The sequence below is a fragment of the Salvelinus namaycush genome, chromosome 15, assembly GCF_016432855.1.
Source record: "Salvelinus namaycush isolate Seneca chromosome 15, SaNama_1.0, whole genome shotgun sequence".
NCBI classification, from domain to species: domain Eukaryota; kingdom Metazoa; phylum Chordata; class Actinopteri; order Salmoniformes; family Salmonidae; genus Salvelinus; species Salvelinus namaycush.
In genome coordinates this window covers 18,979,275-19,000,123 of record NC_052321.1, presented here as the reverse complement: position 1 = coordinate 19,000,123, position 20,849 = coordinate 18,979,275, and the positions used below count along the sequence as shown (strand labels likewise).

Here is a 20,849-nt window from a genome sequence, read left to right as displayed (position 1 = left end):
TAATTTATGTCTATTTTGTTGATATTCTGATAAACTTCACTATTCAAAAGAATAGGATAATCAGTCACACTGAAGTCACCACCTCCGCGAGCAACAAGGGCCCGGAAAGAGCTGCGTAGCGAGCTTGCTCGTGCGATAAAGGACAAAGAGAGCCCAAATCTGTCCACGTTGAATAGATCCTTAATTATTAAGCAGGTGAGTTGTTTTTGCATGGGGGGGGCGGCGGCGGCAATGAGTGTCGGATTTAGTCAAGATAAACATAAATTGCTATATTATAAGATTCTTAACGCTTAGGTTGTTATGAGTGTACTGATATAAGTGTAATGCACGTGACATCCGGACAACTGAGAAAAAAACACTTTATATCGGAGTTGTCCCCTGTAGGCGTTCGAGACTGTTTATGCATATTCATGAGGCTAGCATGCGTCTCCATTGAATACAGTCGGTTAACGTCACCCCCCCCCATCCCCTCATCGAATATTAAAAACTATATTTAAATAAGATGTTTCCACCAATCCAAAGAGAGGAATAGGCGGGAGCTTGACAGCCCGCCATTCCGCTCTGTGGACAACGAATCCCATTGTTAGGGTGGAGACATAAGCATCTCGTCATTATATCTACATCTCTGTTAAATATTCCACAAATATACGTCACGTACATTATGCGGTTAATTTACATAGCTAGCTACATAACACCGCCCAGTGGGACGAATATGATGTTTCTATTCGGGGCTGTCTTTGAAACAGTAGTGGGGGGAAAAAACCGCTGGAAAAGTTTGGGAGTGTGTGACAAACCAAGCGCTTCGAGAGACAAGAATCGAAACCCGTTGGGCTCTTTGCCCCAATTTTGGATTACGATATGGACGCTTTGAAGTCGGCTGGAAGGGCAATAATTCGGAGCCCCAGTCTCGCTAAACAGTCATGGGGTGTGGGCAGACATAAAAGTAAGTAGTATTGGTAGCAACCTGACTATCTAGCATGTGGATACTAGTAAAAGGTAAACAAGTGTTTGCTATCTAGTCTTTCCTATGTAACTATATTTAAACGCTGGGTACCGAATGTAGCTTCCTGCTGTATTCCCCAATGTGTTCCTCTGTAGCTAGAGTAAAGTTCAGTACTTAAAGATCATACCTAGACTGAAAGTACTTCACACACACATACCGAAACACATTCATATGCAGCTGCTACTCCGTTCTTTATTCTTAAGCATATTATCTATCCTGATGCCTAGTCACTTTACCCTGCCTTTATGTACATAACTCTCATACCCCTGCACATGTATCTGGTACTAGTACTCCCTGTATATTCCTACATGCTTGTATCTTATTCCTATTGTTACTTTTTTGTAATTATTTTAACTCTGCATCGTTGAAGGGATGTAAGCAAGCATTTCATGATGAAGTCTACACACCCGTTATATTCTGCGCATGTGACAAGTATTTGTAAATATATATTTTTTCTTGTGATTGCCGATAGATCATTAAAGCTAAAACGTGCTAGGAAGATTGTTTGGCTATCATACCAGGTTTTCCCCAGGAAGCGTCTAGCCAGAATAGATTCTGACCATACTCTTGCTTACAGCTGTACTGGGGTCGGACTAGCCCAATATTGGACTAAAGGAGCCTAAAGTTACTCCTTAGTCCAAGGAACTTGCATGTTCAGTTTAAAGAGAATTGGCCCTGGAAGCCAAAACGGCCAAATAGCCTACTCAATATAAACGTGAATCGATTCTCAATTCCGGTAGTTCTAGAAACATAAATCCCTCAATTTAAAAATCACATCAAAATAATTTCACAAATGCCAAATACACACTTACTGTACACTGTTTTAACACCGTTGCAGGTGACAACACGTTTTTGGCGTCTGTCTTCAGTTTACACACAGGTGTTCAGAAACACAGATGGCTAATTAGCACAGGTAATCCACTGTTTTCCATAAACAAATGCTGTAACATGGAAATATGGCCGTGTGGGAACCTTTACCATATAAAAGGTGTGTATCAATTTAACCATTTGTTTTTTGGAAATAATTTCTCACCGATATGAAAGATAAGGTCCTTATGCTTCCAAAACCGTACCGCAAGCAATGCCTGTTAATGTTCTGACGAAGCGTCGCAGCTCTTAACAAAATTCAACGCTACAGAAAACGCCTTCATCCAATGACTTATGTGTATTGTAATGGAACTGAGTCATGATCAAGGGCTAGGGTCGGACAGGCTTCCTGTTTAGATTAAGACACTGCGGAGCCGGCACGAGATATGGCTCAAAAAACAAATTGTCTACACATTTTGCTTCACAATTTTTTTTAAAGGAGTGGTAGCAGGGAGGTCTTACATGCTGACCAGACCGGACACGTCGCGTGCGCGAGCGTCGCAAAATAAATGTAGAAACTGTTGATAATGGGATATGGAGAAGGGTGAGCCGGTCAAGGATCGATTCAGACAAGGTGGTAAATTGTATGACAAGCGACAGTTTAATTTAAGAGTAAAGATATCTGGTACAAGCGTATACGGACTCGTTCATTTAGCTCATAAGGAACCTCCAGAAAAAGCCCAGATAACAGAGTGCATAGACATTTTATACAGCACAGAAAGTAGGTTGAGTCTGGAAGTTCTGGTCCTCTGGTTGGTTCTGGACAGGTTGTTGTCTTCTCAGATTGGTCCTGATGAGCTGGGCGTCATCCTTCTGAGTCTTGTAGCAAAAGTTCTTTGTTACCAAATGTTCAGCTAAGCAGGAGATTTTGTGTGTGCGTAGTCAGCCCTCTGTCCTTGGGTATGTGTGTGTGTGTCTTATTATCTCGTGAAATGCAGACCCAAGCACCCTTTTCTTATCAGTGTTTATGAAAGGTTTACGTCAGCCCTCTGTCCTTGGGTGTGTGTGTGGGTCTCTGTATCTGTTTATGAGTTTGTGAGAAACCCTGTTTTGAAAGAAGTTAGTTATAACAATGTAATAGCAATATGCTTGTGTTATTTTAAATGGTATTTATTACAAATCCCCCTCTTCACGTCTCATAAGAGACGTGACAAAAGCTAGGACAAAAGCTATAAATGGCAAAATTAGAGTAAACTTTATCAGAAGATAAAGTTTTGATTCCCTCTCTTCACGTCTCACAAGAGACGTGACATAAATTTTAAGCGAATCCAGGCACAAGGGAAACTTTTTCCAGAAGAAAAAGTTTTGATTCCCTCTCTTCACGTCTCACAAGAGACGTGACATAAATTTTAAGCGAATCCAGGCACAAGGGAAACTTTTTCCAGAAGAAAAAGTTTTGATTCCCTCTCTTCACGTCTCCTAAGAGACGTGACATAAACATGGGATCAAGCAGGAGTAGTATATGCAGAAACTTTCTTGAAGAGAAAGTTTCATATGCCCTCTCTTCACGTCTCCTAAGAGACGTGACATAAACTAGAAAAAGGTAAAAGCAGCAGGCATGTTGTTGTCCTCAAAAGATGGAGGGCCTTCATCCCCTAAAAGAGGAAACATCTGGGAAGGGCTTGTTGGGTCAATGGCTTTAGATATGACCCTAGTGGTGAGTGAACGAATGCATGGTATGCAACAGCAACCACACAAAACCAAAATGGCTGCAAACACTGAGATAGAAACCAAAATTGAGGACACCAGGGTTTTATATTTCCCAAAAGCATCCATCCAGGAATCCCACATGGAGGTATCTACACCAGAATGGGATTTCATTTTACCATTAAGAGTCCTCAAGCCTTCTAAGGCAATGGTCAGGCTACCATCAGTGGCGGTGTTGTTAGGTATAAAGGTGCAACACTGTTCACCAAACATAGAGCATACACCTCCCTTCTCAGAGAGTAGCATGTCTACTGCAATGCGGTTTTGGAAGGCCATCAAGCTGGTAGCTGCCAATTGGCCATGTACCGCCTCAAAGCCTTGCTGGGTCCAATTGCCTAGTTTTTGGACATTAAAATGGATATAGTTGATCCTGTCAACATTTTTATTAATGGTGCACCACCAGCACACTGATGATTCAAAACCGGCTGCCACTTGATCCACAAGTTTATACTTATCTGGCACCCCCCTAGGGATCCCAATGGCATCAAGATAGGTGGGGTCTCCAGGATCCACTCCTGTTGATCTTTTGGACCGGGATAAATCCCCGTCCCTCTCTACACGGGCCATCAGGTCCTTTACTTCCATAGGATACACTGAAACAGGAAGAAGCAGAGAGACAAGAGCACAAAGACCAGTGGCATTCCCTGGCAGGCGGTCATATAGATGATTTCCTCCACACCACCACCAGACATCAGCTCTAGACACAGGTTGGAAAGGGGCATTAGGATTATGGGTGTTATTGCACCATTCATAAGGTAGTGCTCCCAGCATTGGAGGGCCAAGGGACATATTTATACAAGTAAAATTAGCCCTGGCAACCCGAGAAGAAAACATCGGGCCCGTCTGGTACTTTTAACAATAGGATAAACCTTGTCTCACATAGAGCAGTTGGCAGTTGGGTTGTCATGCTTCATAACAGGAAGCAGACATACATCAGGTAGGGTAGCCGGTACAATGCGTAGGAGTGGACGGGCTCCCATACATACCACACAGCTCTGGCGGGAGGCCTTTCCAGCTTCCTCAGCCAATAGTAGCCAGTTATTTGTAAGTCCCGAGACCCCTGTAGCTGTAAGGATAGCACCGTCAAGAGCAGGCGGTGCTGCAAGTAAAATAATAGAATTATTCTTATTACCATTTTCAGTTACAGCCTGTGCTTTTGTATCATCAATATAACAAACTCGAACCTCCCAAGAGACTGGTGGAGTGGTACAGCTCACATAAGGAGCAAGTGTAAAGTCCTGGCAGCCTAATGCAATACCAGGATGGATAGTAATTTTAAGTCCTTCAGAGTTTTTTGTCAAAGTCAAGAGTTTCCTCCATTGTTTTCCTAATGTAGTAGAGGTGTAACTGGACCAGTCATAATTAGTCTCACATACCAAGTTTGCCCACGATAAGGATGAGCAAGGACCAAAAGGAGACCACTCCAAGAACTACCCCTGGACACATTAGTAACCAAAAAACGAGAATATGTTAAACCCTCAGGTCCATCCCTCTATACAACCTGTATCAGGTGGGCTCGTCGCCACCCGGGAACTTCAAACCTTCACAACAGGGAGGACAAACATCACTTTTTATTCATTCGACAACATCAACTACAGCGAACCAAGGGTCCTCCTCTGTCAGGCCCACTCTCCTGCGAAAGCTTGATTTCGTATCAGCCTCTCCAACTGGAGCATCAAGCAGCGGCATCATACCATAGGCCCTTTCCACATCTGTAACAGACTTCTTCAAACAAGGTATGATACAGGCATTACGGAACATGAGCATACGAAAAACAACAACTTAGGGTTAGAAATCCAGTAATCATCACTGCAGTGTACTTACCAAACCAACCACCCAGCCAGGGGAACAGTCCACTCTCCTCCACACCTGCAAGACCCCTCACCTCCACCGATAACCTTGCCAACCCACTCAGAGCTTTTGAAATGCTCCCATCCGGACTAGTATTGTTACATACACCTCCCTGGTCGGCCAGAATCATGTCCAGTGCTAGTCTATTTTGTCTACTGGTTTGAAAGGTAGCATCCAATTATTCAGCCATCCCCGTAAGTGCTGTGTGGGTGTATTTAACAAATCATCATTAATTATAGTAGATATAATTGATCCAGGCATTATGCTTAGCATCAACAATAGCTGGGCCAATGATGGGCATCAGATGCCACAGGCCATCATTCCTGTTTAATGTCTGGAATTCGTGGGGGACCCCTATTGGGACCCCCAACAGGTTGGTGTGGATGTTATCTGTACTCTCGGACCAAGGAGCGTCACGTTTCTGCCGTCTCCTGGGTTGGTCCCAAGCCTCTGTCATGTGCAGCTCCCAAAAGTTGGTTAGCTGTAACCTCAATAATAGGCAATGGTGTTTATCAGACTGGCCAAAACACATGTTCCCTGATAATCTCCTTTCAAAATGGGGTCAACCGCCTGGCAGGTCCACACATCCACCATACATCAGCAACACCTCTAGTTAATAGTGACATTAGTGATGCAGGCAGTAGTAGGGAACCTCCCATAGTCTATACCTCTACCTATACCAGTGTTACAGCTGTAATATCCCCCATATGCCTTAACCCCCCATGGTGTCTTCTGGGGACGGACTTCTGGGAACACAAGACTCAGAGTTTTACACAGGGTTGAATTTGGCTTAAACTTTCCAATATGCACATCCAACCTTCCCCCTTACTTAGGGCAAATGGGTGAGCAGCCAGAATAGGTCTGGCATGTCCACATACGACACAGTCCTCTCTATTAAGTGTTTTGTAGGCCAACCACATATTCTCCCTTCCCTCATAACCAGTTTCAGTCCCCAATTGGTCACTATCTGAGATGTCTTTTACATTTATTACCTATACCAGATTGTAGAGTTCAGGTGATGGCGTGGGACTTGGTCTTGAAGTGGTGGAGGAGGCCGGCTGAACCTGGTCTGTTGGAACTGGTGGTGGTTCTGGCAGCACTGCGATGGTAACATCCCCATCGTATCCTAAACAGACAACTCAGGACCACAAGCAGTCCTGCAAAGCCCCACCCTCTCCCAGAGAACACATCATCAGCCAGAGACCAAGCAACACTTTCACTTCTATGAACAAACACAGTGAGGAAAGGTCGGGGGCAGGGAATTCTTCATTAAGGAGTTGATCCCCGAACTCTATTAGTAACGGTTCTTCTCCCTAACTCTGTGATCATTTCGACAGTGTCAGTGTGTCTCACCCTCCAAGTGCGATATGCCCCCAGGTCGAGTGAATCACCTTCTCCTTTAATTCACCTTTAATGCATAAAATCTTGGACATACAGGTTTGGTTAACAAACAGTTTCTCATTTGTTCTATCTAATTTATATATTTAACTTCTATGCCTATTTTTTAGCTAGAAATTTTTAATTTTAAATTAGTTATTATCCAATAGGCCCCATCCTATCCTAGACCACAATGTACCCCTCCCCCGTTTGATACCTGGCTCTGGCCAGGTATCAACCTTACCTACTCTAAATAATGACTTAGTATATTATATCGTCCCTTTCATTTTCCACATGTCCAATTGTCCCTTGAGTTTGGGTGTCCATTCATATCTATCCTTTACCGATTATCTGTCAAGTGACTTATCTACTTTAAAATGTATCTGTGCTGCTTATATATGTTAAACCCTTTCTCTCCTATCTTATTTCACAGCCTACCTTGCTCATTTCCTGGTCCCCCTCCCCACTCTGCTCTCAAACCTTCAAAGTCTCAACAGTGCGGGGTGGACCCATCTGTCTGCCTTTTTCTAATAATAGTCAATAACAACTATGTGTTCCTTTGCAATATTAACTAAGTGTCTCACTGTTTTGACTTTATCTATCCCAAATGGATTTAAAAATAACAACATGTCTTATAGTGTCAATCTCTAAAGTCCTTACATAACCTTAATAAACCTATCTCTATCTTCTAATGGCCAAAACAAATGCTAACCTTATGGTCAAGAGTTATAAACTAGTATCCCAAATGACACAAATTCATTATTCTCACTACATTCCCCCGTGAGTGATCAAGTCACCGGAAAATGCAACGAAAACAGGTCAAAAAGGTTACACCTACATTCGTGTTCCATACCATATCTAGACATACCAAAAGAACCCTTTATCTTCTCAAAGTCCCTTGCCTAAATAAAACTCAGAAAGTAAAACTCCTATTCCAATATGAGTGTATTCTTTTAAGATATCTTGTCTCTGGGAACACGGAAAACCCCTTAACCCAAACGTTTACCACAAAAACAAAACCTAATAATTATGATAATACCCTTAAATCATTCGTTTTAAATTTCCCCGATGTTTCATGTAACACAACTGTGATAAACGTGTACTGTCCCTTTAAAAACTCTCATGCCGCCATTCTACTCTGCGGGCCGGTCATTGTTCCCCATAATGAAAACAGATCACGTTTAGAATACGTTTACTTATTGTTCGAATTCTCTGGTGTTACCTAAACCAAAACCAATAACTTTCAGCAACTTTTGAAAAGTATCTCAAATCTATAATGTACACATTTTCCCTCTATATGACACAACCAATTTTCTCTAGCATAATTTAATACGGCCACACCCGGTTGGGAAAGTACAAATTTTATCCCGTTCCTCCTATAATACTCAATGCTAAATTCAAAGTTGTGGTTAAATATATGGATTTGCCAATCATTATCAAATGTTAAATATACAGGTTTAGTACTTTTATCAAATAGATTAGTATAGTTCAAATAAAGATATGCGTTTACTAGCGCTCAACCTGTGTTCAGAACGCAGCAACTAGCCAATATAATACCAAAAATGACTGTCTTATTCATGCCTCTAGGCAAAACATCTAGTTACTCCAACTAAGTTTGGCAGCAAAACTATCGTATAAGTAAAATCAACTTCTCAACTTTCTCCATTCCAAAGTGTAAACTTACCATATACTTCGCTAAATTTATATCGCATGTCAGCCAATCCATAACAATAATATCATTAGTCTGTAAATTTAACCTAAATAAGTTATTAAATGTATTCTCTCTACTCCGAATTGGTTTTAAGTTTTTCTCTGTCACCAGCATTCAAACAGGCTCCCCGTTTGCTGGGAGACCGTTGAGTGCTGCAATACTGCCATCTTCTGTCCATTCTCTGCACAGCTCTCCACCCCCATACTATTCTAAGAGTTATGAGTGTGTGAAGGAATATCACAAATAAGGGGCCAGATATCCCTAGCCTTGCCCAGGGAGGGAGAAATGTCCCTCTAACTGGGAGAGGTTCCTTTTTCAGGGGAGGCGAAGTTTGATGCCGCATCACCTGAGTCAGGAGTGTCTTAATTTGGAATCGAATTTAGGCCGCTCAAATCAGCTCTGACTTCTGTCAGTGTTCTGGAAGGAATTGGAGCTGGAGTGCAATGTGTGAGGTGGTGCCAAGGTGCGCCTGATTTACCTTTGACCTGAACTGAGTGTGAAGTAACCTCCTTCACTTCGTACAGTTCAGTCCACCTGGGTTCCAGCCACTTTCTCTTGTGGACTTTAACCTTTCACGAGTATCAACCCCGTATCCGGGATCACCCCCCACCCCCCCCACACTGATTAGCATCGCTAGCATAGCTTCACAAGTAAATAGTAGCATCTAAATATCATTAAATCACAAGTCCAAGACACCAGATGAAAGATACAGATCTTGTGAATAAACCCATCATTTCTGTTTTTTAAAATGTTTTACAGGGAAGACACAATATGTAAATCTATTAGCTAACCACGTTAGCAAAATACACCATCTTTCTTTGTCCACCATTTTCTCTCTCCACCACTAGCTATCACCAATTCGGCTAAACTAAGATATTGATAGCAACAAACCAAGAAAAAAACTCATCAGATGACAGTCTGATAACATATTTATGGTATAGGATAGGTGTTGTTAGAAAAAAGTGCATATTTCAGGTAGAAATCACAGTTTACAATTGCACCGACCATCACAAATCGACTAGAATTACTAGATAGAGCAACGTGTATGACCAATTTACTCATCATAAAACATTTCATAAAAATAGACAAAGCATAGCAATGGAAAGACACAGTTCTTGTGATTTCAGACCATATTTCAGATTTTCTAAGCGTTTTTCAGCGAAAACACAATAAATCGATAAGTTAGCATACCACATGTGCAAACGTTAGTAGAGCATGAATTCAAGGCAAAGGGAGCTATAACGTTATCATCGCCAAAATATATTAATTTTTTCACTAACCTTCTCAGAATTCTTCCGATGACACTCCTGTAACATCATTTTACAACATACATATACAGTTTGTTCGAAAATGTGCATATTTAGCCATACAAAACCGTGGTTATACAATGGAAATAGTCACAACTCAAGCATCAAAATGAGGGACGTCAGCTTTCAGAGTGATCTAGTTTAATCGAAAGCTAATCATATACTTGACTAAAAAATACAGAGTTGACAGGAATCGAAAGACAAATTAGTTCTTAATGCAACCGCTGACTTACATTTTTAAAATTATCCTTACTTTTCAATACAGGGTTCGCCAAGTGAAGCTATACCAAACAAAATGGCGAAATATGCGTTTAAAATATTTCGACAGAACAACGATTTATCATATTAAATATTGCTTACTTTGAGCTGTTCTTCCATCAGATTCTTGGGCAATGTATTCTTTCTTGGGTTTAATCTTCTTTTGGTCGAAAGATGTCCTTTGTCCGTCTAAATGCCCGCTAACGTTCGACCGGGACCCCGAAATGTGCCCGGTGCTTCACATAGAAATGCATCAAAATCGCACTAAACGGATATAAATTGCTATAAAACGGTTTAAATTAACTACCTTATGATGTTTCTAAGTCCTATATCGAATTAAATTACAGACGGATACATTTCAAGTTGATAACCGAGCCTGTGAAAATGGCATCCGGAGGTCCCTTCCTGCGTAAGGGCGAGCGTCGAAAGGGGGGCTACTCTCACTCCTTGGTCTTTTATAACCTCTGAGAGCTACCTAGAAGGCCCATTCCACTTCTCATTGGTTACTGACATCCAGGGGAAGGCGGGTGCAGTTCGTGTCGTTCCATAGGATAGACAGAGACCTTAAAAACTGATCTGAAACCAGAGCTTCGCTCTCAGACCTTTCACTGTCTGTCATGGATTTCGCTGTAGAAAGAGTTCTGGGTCACCCACAGACATAATTTCAACGTTGTATGAAACTAGAAAGTGTTTTCTATCCAATAGAATTAATAATATGCATATTGTACGAGCAAGAATTGAGTACTAGGCAGTTTAATTTGGAGACGACAAAATGCTAATTCGGAACAGCACCCCCTGTAGTCGCAAGAAGTTAACCCCCACCCAGTCACCATTTTACATTCAGTGGTGGCGTGCCTCCTGGCAGCTCCCCCTCTCGGACCTTGTGAATCTGTTTGGAGAGAGCTGCAGAAAGTTCCGTCAGTTTTTTCACATATTTACATCAAGAGCGGGCATATGACCTCCCTCTCTTGGTGGACCAGGTATGACTCTTCCAGTCATTATCTCATGAGGAGAGAGATGGGTGCCTGCCCCTGGAGAGGCTCTCATGGCCATCAACGCCAGGGGCAGGGCTTCAACCCATGTCTGGCATGCTACCCTGCTGGGCCTCCAGTGACGCCTCTCCTTCCTTTTTGGTGACTACCCCCATCATTTCTGGTTTCTTGTTCAGTTGTGCTCTCCGAGCCTCCTCCACCGCCCATGTCCCTATTTTAAGTTCTACTTCTGCTCTCTCTCGTTGTTTAGTCCCTTCCTTTCTAAACACATGCCTTTTGTTCAGTTCTACCTCCCTGTCCCTAGCCTCCTGCACTGCCTCTCTCAGTCCACCTTCCATCGTACTCAATTGGACCCGGCTTGGCGGTCCCCCTCCTAGATAACCTGCCTGCGTCCATTTCAACTTCAACCCTTCCCAAACCTTCTTTATCGACTTCCACTGTTCTTTTCCCCCTGATCTATCCTGTATTTTCTGATCTAGAAAATCATTGAATTTTAGCTTTGGAGTATTTGGGGTCGTCATATTGTCATGTATTTTATATTTTAACTTTTATCTCTATTTTTTAAAACATCTGATTAAATTTCATCACTATATTTAGACTATCTGAATATACTTAGCCCGTCACTGGTAAATACCCGTGATGAATTCTTGGAGACACGTACTCTGTCTTATCTCAGAGCTCCTCCCTCGTACACTCAGAATTTTATATGTATTATTTAATTTATACGGCGTTGTGGAATGCGCAACCAACAGATTATATCAGCACATTTAAACTCATCATTTAAGCATTCATTCAATATAGTCAATATTTGTCACTTAAAATACTTCACATTAATCAGTATACATTCAACACTTACACATTACATTAAAGATCTCTCGAACACTCTGAACCTATTCCTTACCGATCTCAGTCGGACCGGTCTCAGCCGGACTTATTGAATAGCTATCACTTATCACTACACAATTCAAACCTACTCCTTACCGGTCTCAGCCTGGACTATTGAGTAGGTCTTATCACAACACAAATTAAGTTTATTCCTTACCGACCTCAGTCGGACCGGTCTCAGCCGGACTTAGAATAGTTACCACTTTATCATTTACCACTGTTCACTTTAACTACATCCTTCACCGAACGAATATTCGGGCTTTTGGATGAGGCTTATACACTTTAAGACTATCGGAATCCTATTTTTAACTAGCAATGTTCATCATTAAACAACATCCATTAAACAGTTGACATTTACACATCCGACCCTATTGGTACATGGAGCGTTTGTCATTAAACAATACACATTAATCAGTTGACATTTACACATCCGACCCTATTGGTACATGGAGCGTTTGTCATTAAACAATACACATTAATCAGTTGACATTTACACATATATTCATTTGTGTCTCATACACCACTATTTCATTCTTGTGTTTCATACACCACTGGTTCCCCACCGAATCTAATCGGACCGGTCTCAGCCGGACTTAGGACTAAGACTTCCTTACCGGTCTCTGCCGGACCGGTCGCCGCCGGACTATCGGATAAGTCTATTTCTTTTAACTTTAACTATTCCTTACCGGACTCTGCCGGACCGGTCGCCGCCGGACTATCGGAATATCGTTCCTTACCGGACTCAGCCGGACCGGTCGCCGCCGGACTATCGGAACAAAATTATGGCCACATATGTTTACTTCACTGTCCTTCACATGTCATCTATACACATAAATTTAAACAAGAATTCTTACCCAGACTCGGTAATACTGATCGAAATTTGGATAGACTATACGACAATATGCAAAGTTTGATTTAACAGGTCTTGCTTACCTTGTTTATGGTCGACCAGGAGATCAGTTTCCCGAGCTGAGCAGAACTGTTGTCCTCCCCCCCAAAAGATTTCACCTGTCCTCCGTGAACCGTCCTTTCACCAACTCGCCCCCTCACATCCACATCAACCACTCTGGACCGGGTATCTAGACAACCATCCTCTGCTTACCAAGTTTCTGTTGATAATGGGATATGGAGAAGGGTGAGCCGGTCAAGGATCGATTCAGACAAGGTGGTAAATTGTATGACAAGCGACAGTTTAATTTAAGAGTAAAGATATCTGGTACAAGCGTATACGGACTCGTTCATTTAGCTCATAAGGAACCTCCAGAAAAAGCCCAGATAACAGAGTGCATAGACATTTTATACAGCACAGAAAGTAGGTTGAGTCTGGAAGTTCTGGTCCTCTGGTTGGTTCTGGACAGGTTGTTGTCTTCTCAGATTGGTCCTGATGAGCTGGGCGTCATCCTTCTGAGTCTTGTAGCAAAAGTTCTTTGTTACCAAATGTTCAGCTAAGCAGGAGATTTTGTGTGTGCGTAGTCAGCCCTCTGTCCTTGGGTATGTGTGTGTGTGTCTTATTATCTCGTGAAATGCAGACCCAAGCACCCTTTTCTTATCAGTGTTTATGAAAGGTTTACGTCAGCCCTCTGTCCTTGGGTGTGTGTGTGGGTCTCTGTATCTGTTTATGAGTTTGTGAGAAACCCTGTTTTGAAAGAAGTTAGTTATAACAATGTAATAGCAATATGCTTGTGTTATTTTAAATGGTATTTATTACAAAACCCATGTTATTCAATTATTGCACCCACACTGCTTGCGCGCGCCAAGGAGCGTCTGAGACACCAAGGGCTAAAATAGATGTCGTTCCTATTTCTGACGCAGATCGCGCTGCAAGTCCTGCCTCTCCCATCTCCTCATTGGTTTATAGAAGCAGGTATCCACTGCCATCTCCTCATTGGTTTATAGAAGCAAGTACACACGTGTCATCTCCTCATTGGTTATACCCACTTGGGTGATAGAAAGACGAAAACTGTTTTGCCGGTAGTCGTGGTAATACAATGAAAGTTTAGATGCGATCACCATATAATTTAAACGATGAAAAAGCCTGGAAGGAGGAGAGATGACTAGAAACGATTCGGTTGGCCGTTTTATATGTGGATTAATTGTCGGAGTAGAGATCCTTGTCCATTTCAGGTAAAATATCAACTCAAGGTTTATATCCCAGGACAAATTAGCTAGCAACAGCAAGCTAGCTAAACAGGACAAATTAACGTTAGCTAGCAAGTGCAAGCTAACTAGCTAAAATACCATACATGTTTAATGCTTTTCGACCTGTCCCCAAATTAATATCATTGGTTCAGAGTTTGTTTTGATATTTTAACCTGTGTGTCGTGATCGCGTTTGGTGTGGGGGGGCAAAATACATTTATACACGATGGCGCACGCGCGCAGCCGGTTTGTGCAAGGTGTTAGAGGGGGCTCGATTTAGTTTTTTTTGGTTAACATGTAGCCTAAAAAACAACAAGCTGTAAACACCTTTCAAACACATACTGTATGATCAACACTTGGGAAATTGGCTGAAAATGTAATACATGGATCACAAGCCACTTTAAACAATGCCACTTTTATATGTTTACATACCCTTCATTACTCATCTCATATGTATATACTGTACTCTATACCATCTACTGAATCTTGCCTATGCCGTTCTGTACCATCACTCATTCATATATTTTTATGTACATATTCTTCATCCCTTTACACTTGTGTGTATAAGGCAGTTGTTGTGAAATTGTTAGGTTAGATTACTCGTTGGTTATTACTGCATTGTCGGAACTAGAAGCACAAGCATTTTCGCTACACTCGCATTAACATCTGCTAACCATGTGTATGTGATAAATAAAATTTGATTTTGATTTGAAAACAGACTTCTTTACTTATTTTATTACACTGAACAAAAATAACAATTTCATCTTTTTTTTTTTTTTTTACTGAGTTAGTTCATATAAGGAAATCAGTTAATCTAAATAAATTCATTATACCCTAATTTATGGATTTCACATGCCAGGGAGCGCATAGGCCCACCCACTGGGGAGCCAGGCCCAGCCAATCAGAATATGAATATGAATTTCCCCAGAAAAGGGCATTACTACAGACAGAAATACTCCTCAGCTAACCCCCCCCCCCCCCCCGAGGTCCTGGGCTGGAGTGGCTACACGTGGTCTGCGGTTGTGACGCCAGTTGGACGTACTGCCAAATTCTCTAAAACATTGTTGGAGACAGCTTGTGGGAGAGAAATTAACATTCAATTCTCTGGCAACAGCTCTGGTGGACATTCCTTCAGTCAGCATGCCAATTGCACACTCCCTCAAAAGTTGAGACATCTGTATTGTTTGACAAAACTGCACATTTTAAAGTGACCTTTTATTGTCCCCAGCACAAGGTGCACCTGTGTAATGATCATGCTGTTTAATCAACTTCTTGATATGCCACACCTGTCAGGTGGATGGATTATCTTGGCAAAAGAGAAATGGTCACAAACAGGGATATAAACAAATGTGTGCCCACAATTGAAGCTAAATAAGCATTTTGTCTATGAATTTTTATTTTTTTTGCTGATATTTTTATTTTAGGTCATGGACCATGGGACCAACACTTTACATGTTGCGTTTTATATTTTTATTCTGTATAGATAAATAATCTTCATAAAATCTCCATGTTGGCAGGTAGCCTAGTGGTTAGAGCGTTGGGCTGAAAGGTTGCTGGTTGCTGGATCGAATCCCCGAGCTGACAAGGTAAAGATCTGTCATTCTGCCCGTGAACAAGGCAGTTAACCCACTGTTCCCCGCTAGGCCGTCATTGTAAATAAGAATTTGTTCTTAACTGACTAGCCAAGTTAAATAAAGGTTACATTTTTTTAAAATATATCTTCATGCACTACCATTGGCTGTGGAGCTGCATGATTCTCACAATGGCTTTGATCTGTCTTCAGTGGTTTGTCACACACGATGTGCAGACACCCGAGTGGGTGCGTATGATCACACTATTGTAGTATGGTTTTTCAAAGCGAGGTGTAGCTGCTTCGTAAAACCTTTTTTTGCTTGGTTTCACAGAGGGAACATTGCCCCCTCCCCTTGTCTCACCTTCCTTTTCTTCATAGACAGTGGGGTCGTTGGCAGACTTGGTAGCATGATGCCACATGTGCAATCAATGCTTTGTTTTGGTCCACTTTCTCTGGGTGAATAATGAGGCTTTCTAAAGGCCTACTTCCTGTCCCCAGTCTCTCCCGGCAGAGACGATGCATGGCCAACAGCCAGGGTTGGTGGAAGCTGATAATGCCCATATAAAATCATGGTTACAGATTTATCAGGGCAGCGTTGCATCTTCACCTTTTATGTTGTTGACCTCTATATGCAGGTCATGTGGGCCCTGGTCTGTGATAGCCTCTGGTCTAGACCTGCATTTCCTCTCACCCACACGCTGCCTATTCCTAGCAAGGTCAGGTAGTGTTTATGGCCAAAACATCTATGTGGTTATTTCAATACAGCATGGCTAGTGTAGAGTGCACTGGTAGCTGCTGTTGATAGAAAGTAACTTGTTACATCTTGTCATAACTGGAAGCATACCACTGCAGCAAGATAGTCTGTGTTTTGTTGTGGGTAAGTGATGCATGCTGCTTTCAATGCTGAGACCAAAAAATAGAAGTATTCAGAGTCTTGTTATTGAGATGTCTGGAGTCCATGCAAGGCACCTCCAAGTCCAAACACACCTGGATTCAATGTTGGTGTCCTCCACCCCTACATGATAGAATGTTTGAGTCCCAAATAAAGTAACTTGGTGCTCATGCTTTGGGCTTGGCCTTGTACATGCATGCCTATTTTGTTTTGGCATCTACGCACCCCTCGCCCCAGTCTCTTTTTAACCATGCCTTTATTTGTTCCTAATTTATTTATCCCATTGATATTTGAAGTGTTGTTTTCAAGAGAGACCACTCAAGTCTGCAGAGCATAATTCAAGGCATTCACAGCTATGATTCTCCCCACTTAACATACTGCTTGACTAGTTGGGCCCAAGCTTGCTGTACAACATTAAAACCCATTCGGTCTGTCTACAATCAGACTCTCAATGTTCTTGATAGAAAGCCCGATAGCCATCACCACTGTTACATCCTCAGAATGCATAAGCTCCTGAGTTGGGATAATCTTGTGCAATGTCTTGTATTCAAGATCCTAAATGGCCTGGCTCCCCCTCCACTTAATGCTTTTGTCAAACAGAAACCCAAACCCATGGCAGCAGATTCACAAAGTCTGCCATGAGAGGTGACTGTATAGTTCCCTTAAGGAAAAGCACCTTTTGTCAAACTGCTTTCTCTGTTAGAGCTTCCCATGTCTGGAACACACTGCCATCAGACACACGACTATTGTAACTTCACAAAAAGCAAAGACATGGCTAAAGGACAGTCAGATTTGTGAACATAATCCCTAGCTGTGTATTGTCGTTTTCCATGTATTCCAATTCAGAGTTTTAATAGTCACACGTACAAGGTTGCAGGTGTGATTGCAGTGTACAGTGAAAAACTTAGGCTTTGAGCTTCAACATTCAAATGATGAAAATGGTAATAAAAAAAAACAGTACAAATAAATAGCACTATATACATAAAAACAACTGTGACAGTGATGAATAAATAAATGTTAATTTGGGTAGAGGGAGAGTAAAGACTGAGGGGGTGCGGTGGAATGGCCATCAGCAGCATGACCATTGAGTGAAATAAAAACCAATGTTTTCATATTTAAGTAATATACAGTTGAAGTCGGAAGTTTACATACACCTTAGCAAAATACATTTAAATGCAGTTTTTCACAATTCCTGACTTTTAATCCAAGTAAAAATTCACTGTTTTAGGTCAGTTAGGATTACCACTTTATTTTAAGAATGAAATGTCAGAATAATAGTAGAGAGAATTATTTATTTATAAGCTTTTATTTCTTTCATCACATTCCCAGTGGGTCAGAAGTTTACATACACTCAATTAGTATTTGGTAGCATTGCCTTTAAATTGTTTAACTTGGGTCAAACATTTCAGGTAGCCTTCCACAAGCTTCCCACAATAAGTTGGGTGAATTTTGACCCATTCCTCCTGACAGAGCTGGTGTAACTGCGTCAGGTTTGTAGGCCTCCTTGCTCGCACACACTTTTTCAGTTCTGCGCACAACTTTTCTATAGGATTGAGGTCAGGGCTTTGTCATGGCCACTCCAATACCTTGACTTTGTTGTCCTTAAGCCATTTTGCCACAACTTTGTAGGTATGCTTGGGGTCAATGTCCATTTGGAAGACCCATTTGCGACCAAGCTTTAACTTCCTGACTGATTTCTTGAGATGTTGCTTCAATATATTCAAATTTCCTCCTCATGACGCCATTTATTTTGTGAAGTGCACCAGTCCCTCCTGCAGCAAAGCACCCCCACAACATGATGCTGCCACTCCCGTGCTTCACGGTTGGGATGGTGTTCTTCGGCTTGCAAGCCTCCCCCTTTTTCCTCCAAACATAACGATGGTCATTATAGCCAAACAGTTTTATTTTTGTTTCATCAGACCAGAGGACATTTCTCCAAAAAGTACGATCTTTGTCCCCATGTGCAGTTGCAAACCTTAGTCTGTCTTTTTTATGGCGGTTTTGGAGCAGTGGCTTCTTCCTTGCTGAGAGGCCTTTCAGGTTATGTCAATATAGGACTTGTTTTACTGTGGATAGATACTTTTGTATCTGTTTCCTCCAGCATCTTCACAAGGTCCTTTGCTGTTGTTCTGGGATTGATTTGCACTTTTCGCACAAAAGTACGTTCATCTCTAGGAGACAGAACGCATCTCCTTCCTGAGCGATATGACAGCTGCGTGGTCCCATGGTGTTTATACGTGCGTGCTATTGTTTGTACAGATGAACGTGGTACCTTCAGGCATTTGGAAATTGCTCTCAAGGATGAACCAGACTTGTGGAGGTCTACAATGTTTTTTCTGAGGTCTTGGCTGATTTTTTTCCTTTTTTCCCCCCCCATGATGTCAAGCAAAGAGGCACTGAGTTTGAAGGTAGACCTTGAAATACATCCACAGGTACACCTCCAATTGACTCAAATTATGTCAATTAACCTATCAAAAGCTTCTAAATCCATGATGGAATTTTGTGGAATTTTCCAAGCTGTTTAAAGACACAGTTCATTTGGTGCATGTAAACTTCTGACCCACTGGAATTGTGATACAGTGAAATAATCTGTCTGTAAACAATTGTTGGAATAATTACTAGTCGATGTCCTAACTGACTTGCCAAAACTATAGTTTGTTAACAAGAAATGTGTGGAGCTGTTGAAAAACAAGTTTTAAAAACTCCAACCTAAGTGTATTTAAACTTCTGACTTTAACTGTACATATTAAAATCTGCAACAGTGATGAATGTCGTTGAGTCTTATCTGTTCTCTGTAGCTTGTGAGGTGTGTCAAACACTGTTTGTTGCTTTTATATATTATATTTTTTGGCAATTGCTCTGTCAGTGTGCGTACTACGTGTTGCTTGTCCTATGTTGCTCTGCATGTGCTCACTGCTCATTGTTTGTCTGTATTGTAATTGTTTTTAATAACCTTCCCGGGGACGGCTGGTTAAACCGGCACTTTTACTGAAACTCAAAGACAAAGAATAACAATGTGGTCTAAAAACAATTCCAATCAAATTTTATTGGTCGAGTACACAGATTTGCAGATGTCATCGCATGAGTGGCGAAAGGCTTCTGTTTGTAGCTCAAACAGTGCACTAATACCTAGGAGAAAAGAACAAAATAAAAAACTCGCAAAATAATCCAGTGAAGAAATTAAGAATTTCAGAACAAGCAATGTCAGAGACTGGAATATATGTGTGTGTGTGTGTGTGTGTGTAGACAGTATATGAATAGAAAAGGTGTGTGTGTGTGTAGCAGTTTTTCAATAGGATGAGTCATGACAAGAGTACAGTGCATTCAGAAAGTATTCACACCCCTTGACTTTTTCCACATTTTGTTATATTTTACAGCCTTATTCTAAAATGTATTAAATAATAAGATTTCTTCATCAATCTACACACAGTACCCCATAATGTCAAAGTGAAATTTTTTATTTTTTAAATTTATTTTTTAGCAAATTCATTAACAAACTGATACCTTATTTACATAAGAATTCATACCTTTTGCTATGAGACTCAAACTTGAGCTCAGGTGCATCCTGTTTTCATTGATCGTCCTTGAGCTGTTTCTACAACTTGATTGGAGTCCACCTGTGGTAAATTCATTTGATTGGACATGATTTGGAAAGGCACACGCCTGTCTATATAAGGTCCCACAGTTGACAGTGCATGTCAGAGCAAAAACAAAGCCATGAGGTCAAAAGAGCTCCGAGACAGGATGTGTCCGGGCACAGATCTGGTGAAGGGTACCAACAATTGTCTGCAGCATTGAAGGTCCCCAAGAACAGTGGTCTCCATTCTTAAATGGAATCGGGGGAGAAGGGCCTTCGTCAGGGAGGTGACCAAGAACCCGATGGTCACTCTGACAGAGCTCCAGAGTTTCTCTGTGGAGATGGGAGAACCTTCCAGAAGGACAACCATCTCTGCAGCACTCCACCAATCAGGCCTTTATGGTAGTGGCCAGACGGAAGCCACTCCTCAGTAAAAGGCACATGACAGCCCGCTTGGAGTTTGCCAAAGGCACCTAAAGGACTCGGACCATGAGAAACAAGATTCTCTGGTCTGATGAAACCAAGATTGAACTCTTTGGCCTGAATGCCAAGCGTCACATCTGGATTAAACCTGGCACCATCCCTATGGTGAAGCATTGTGGTGGCAGCATCATGCTGTGGGGGTGTTTTTTAGATCGAGGGAAAGATGAACGGAGCACACAGCCAAGACAATGTAGGGGTGGCTTCAGGACAAGTCTCTGAATGTTCTTG

General features: G+C 41.7%; 1 protein-coding gene across 2 annotated transcripts in view; it reads left to right on the top strand.

The window, feature by feature from the left end:
- The first annotated feature begins 723 nt into the window (after positions 1-723).
- The window catches only part of LOC120060267 (low density lipoprotein receptor adapter protein 1-B-like), a 91,832-nt gene continuing 71,706 nt past the window's right edge, over positions 724-20,849 (top strand). For both annotated transcript variants that reach the window (XM_039009446.1, XM_039009447.1), the window contains exon 1: positions 724-943. In XM_039009446.1, the coding sequence (XP_038865374.1) occupies positions 859-943 (85 nt within the window). In that variant the 5' untranslated portion in view covers positions 724-858. The remainder of the gene's footprint in view (positions 944-20,849) is intronic.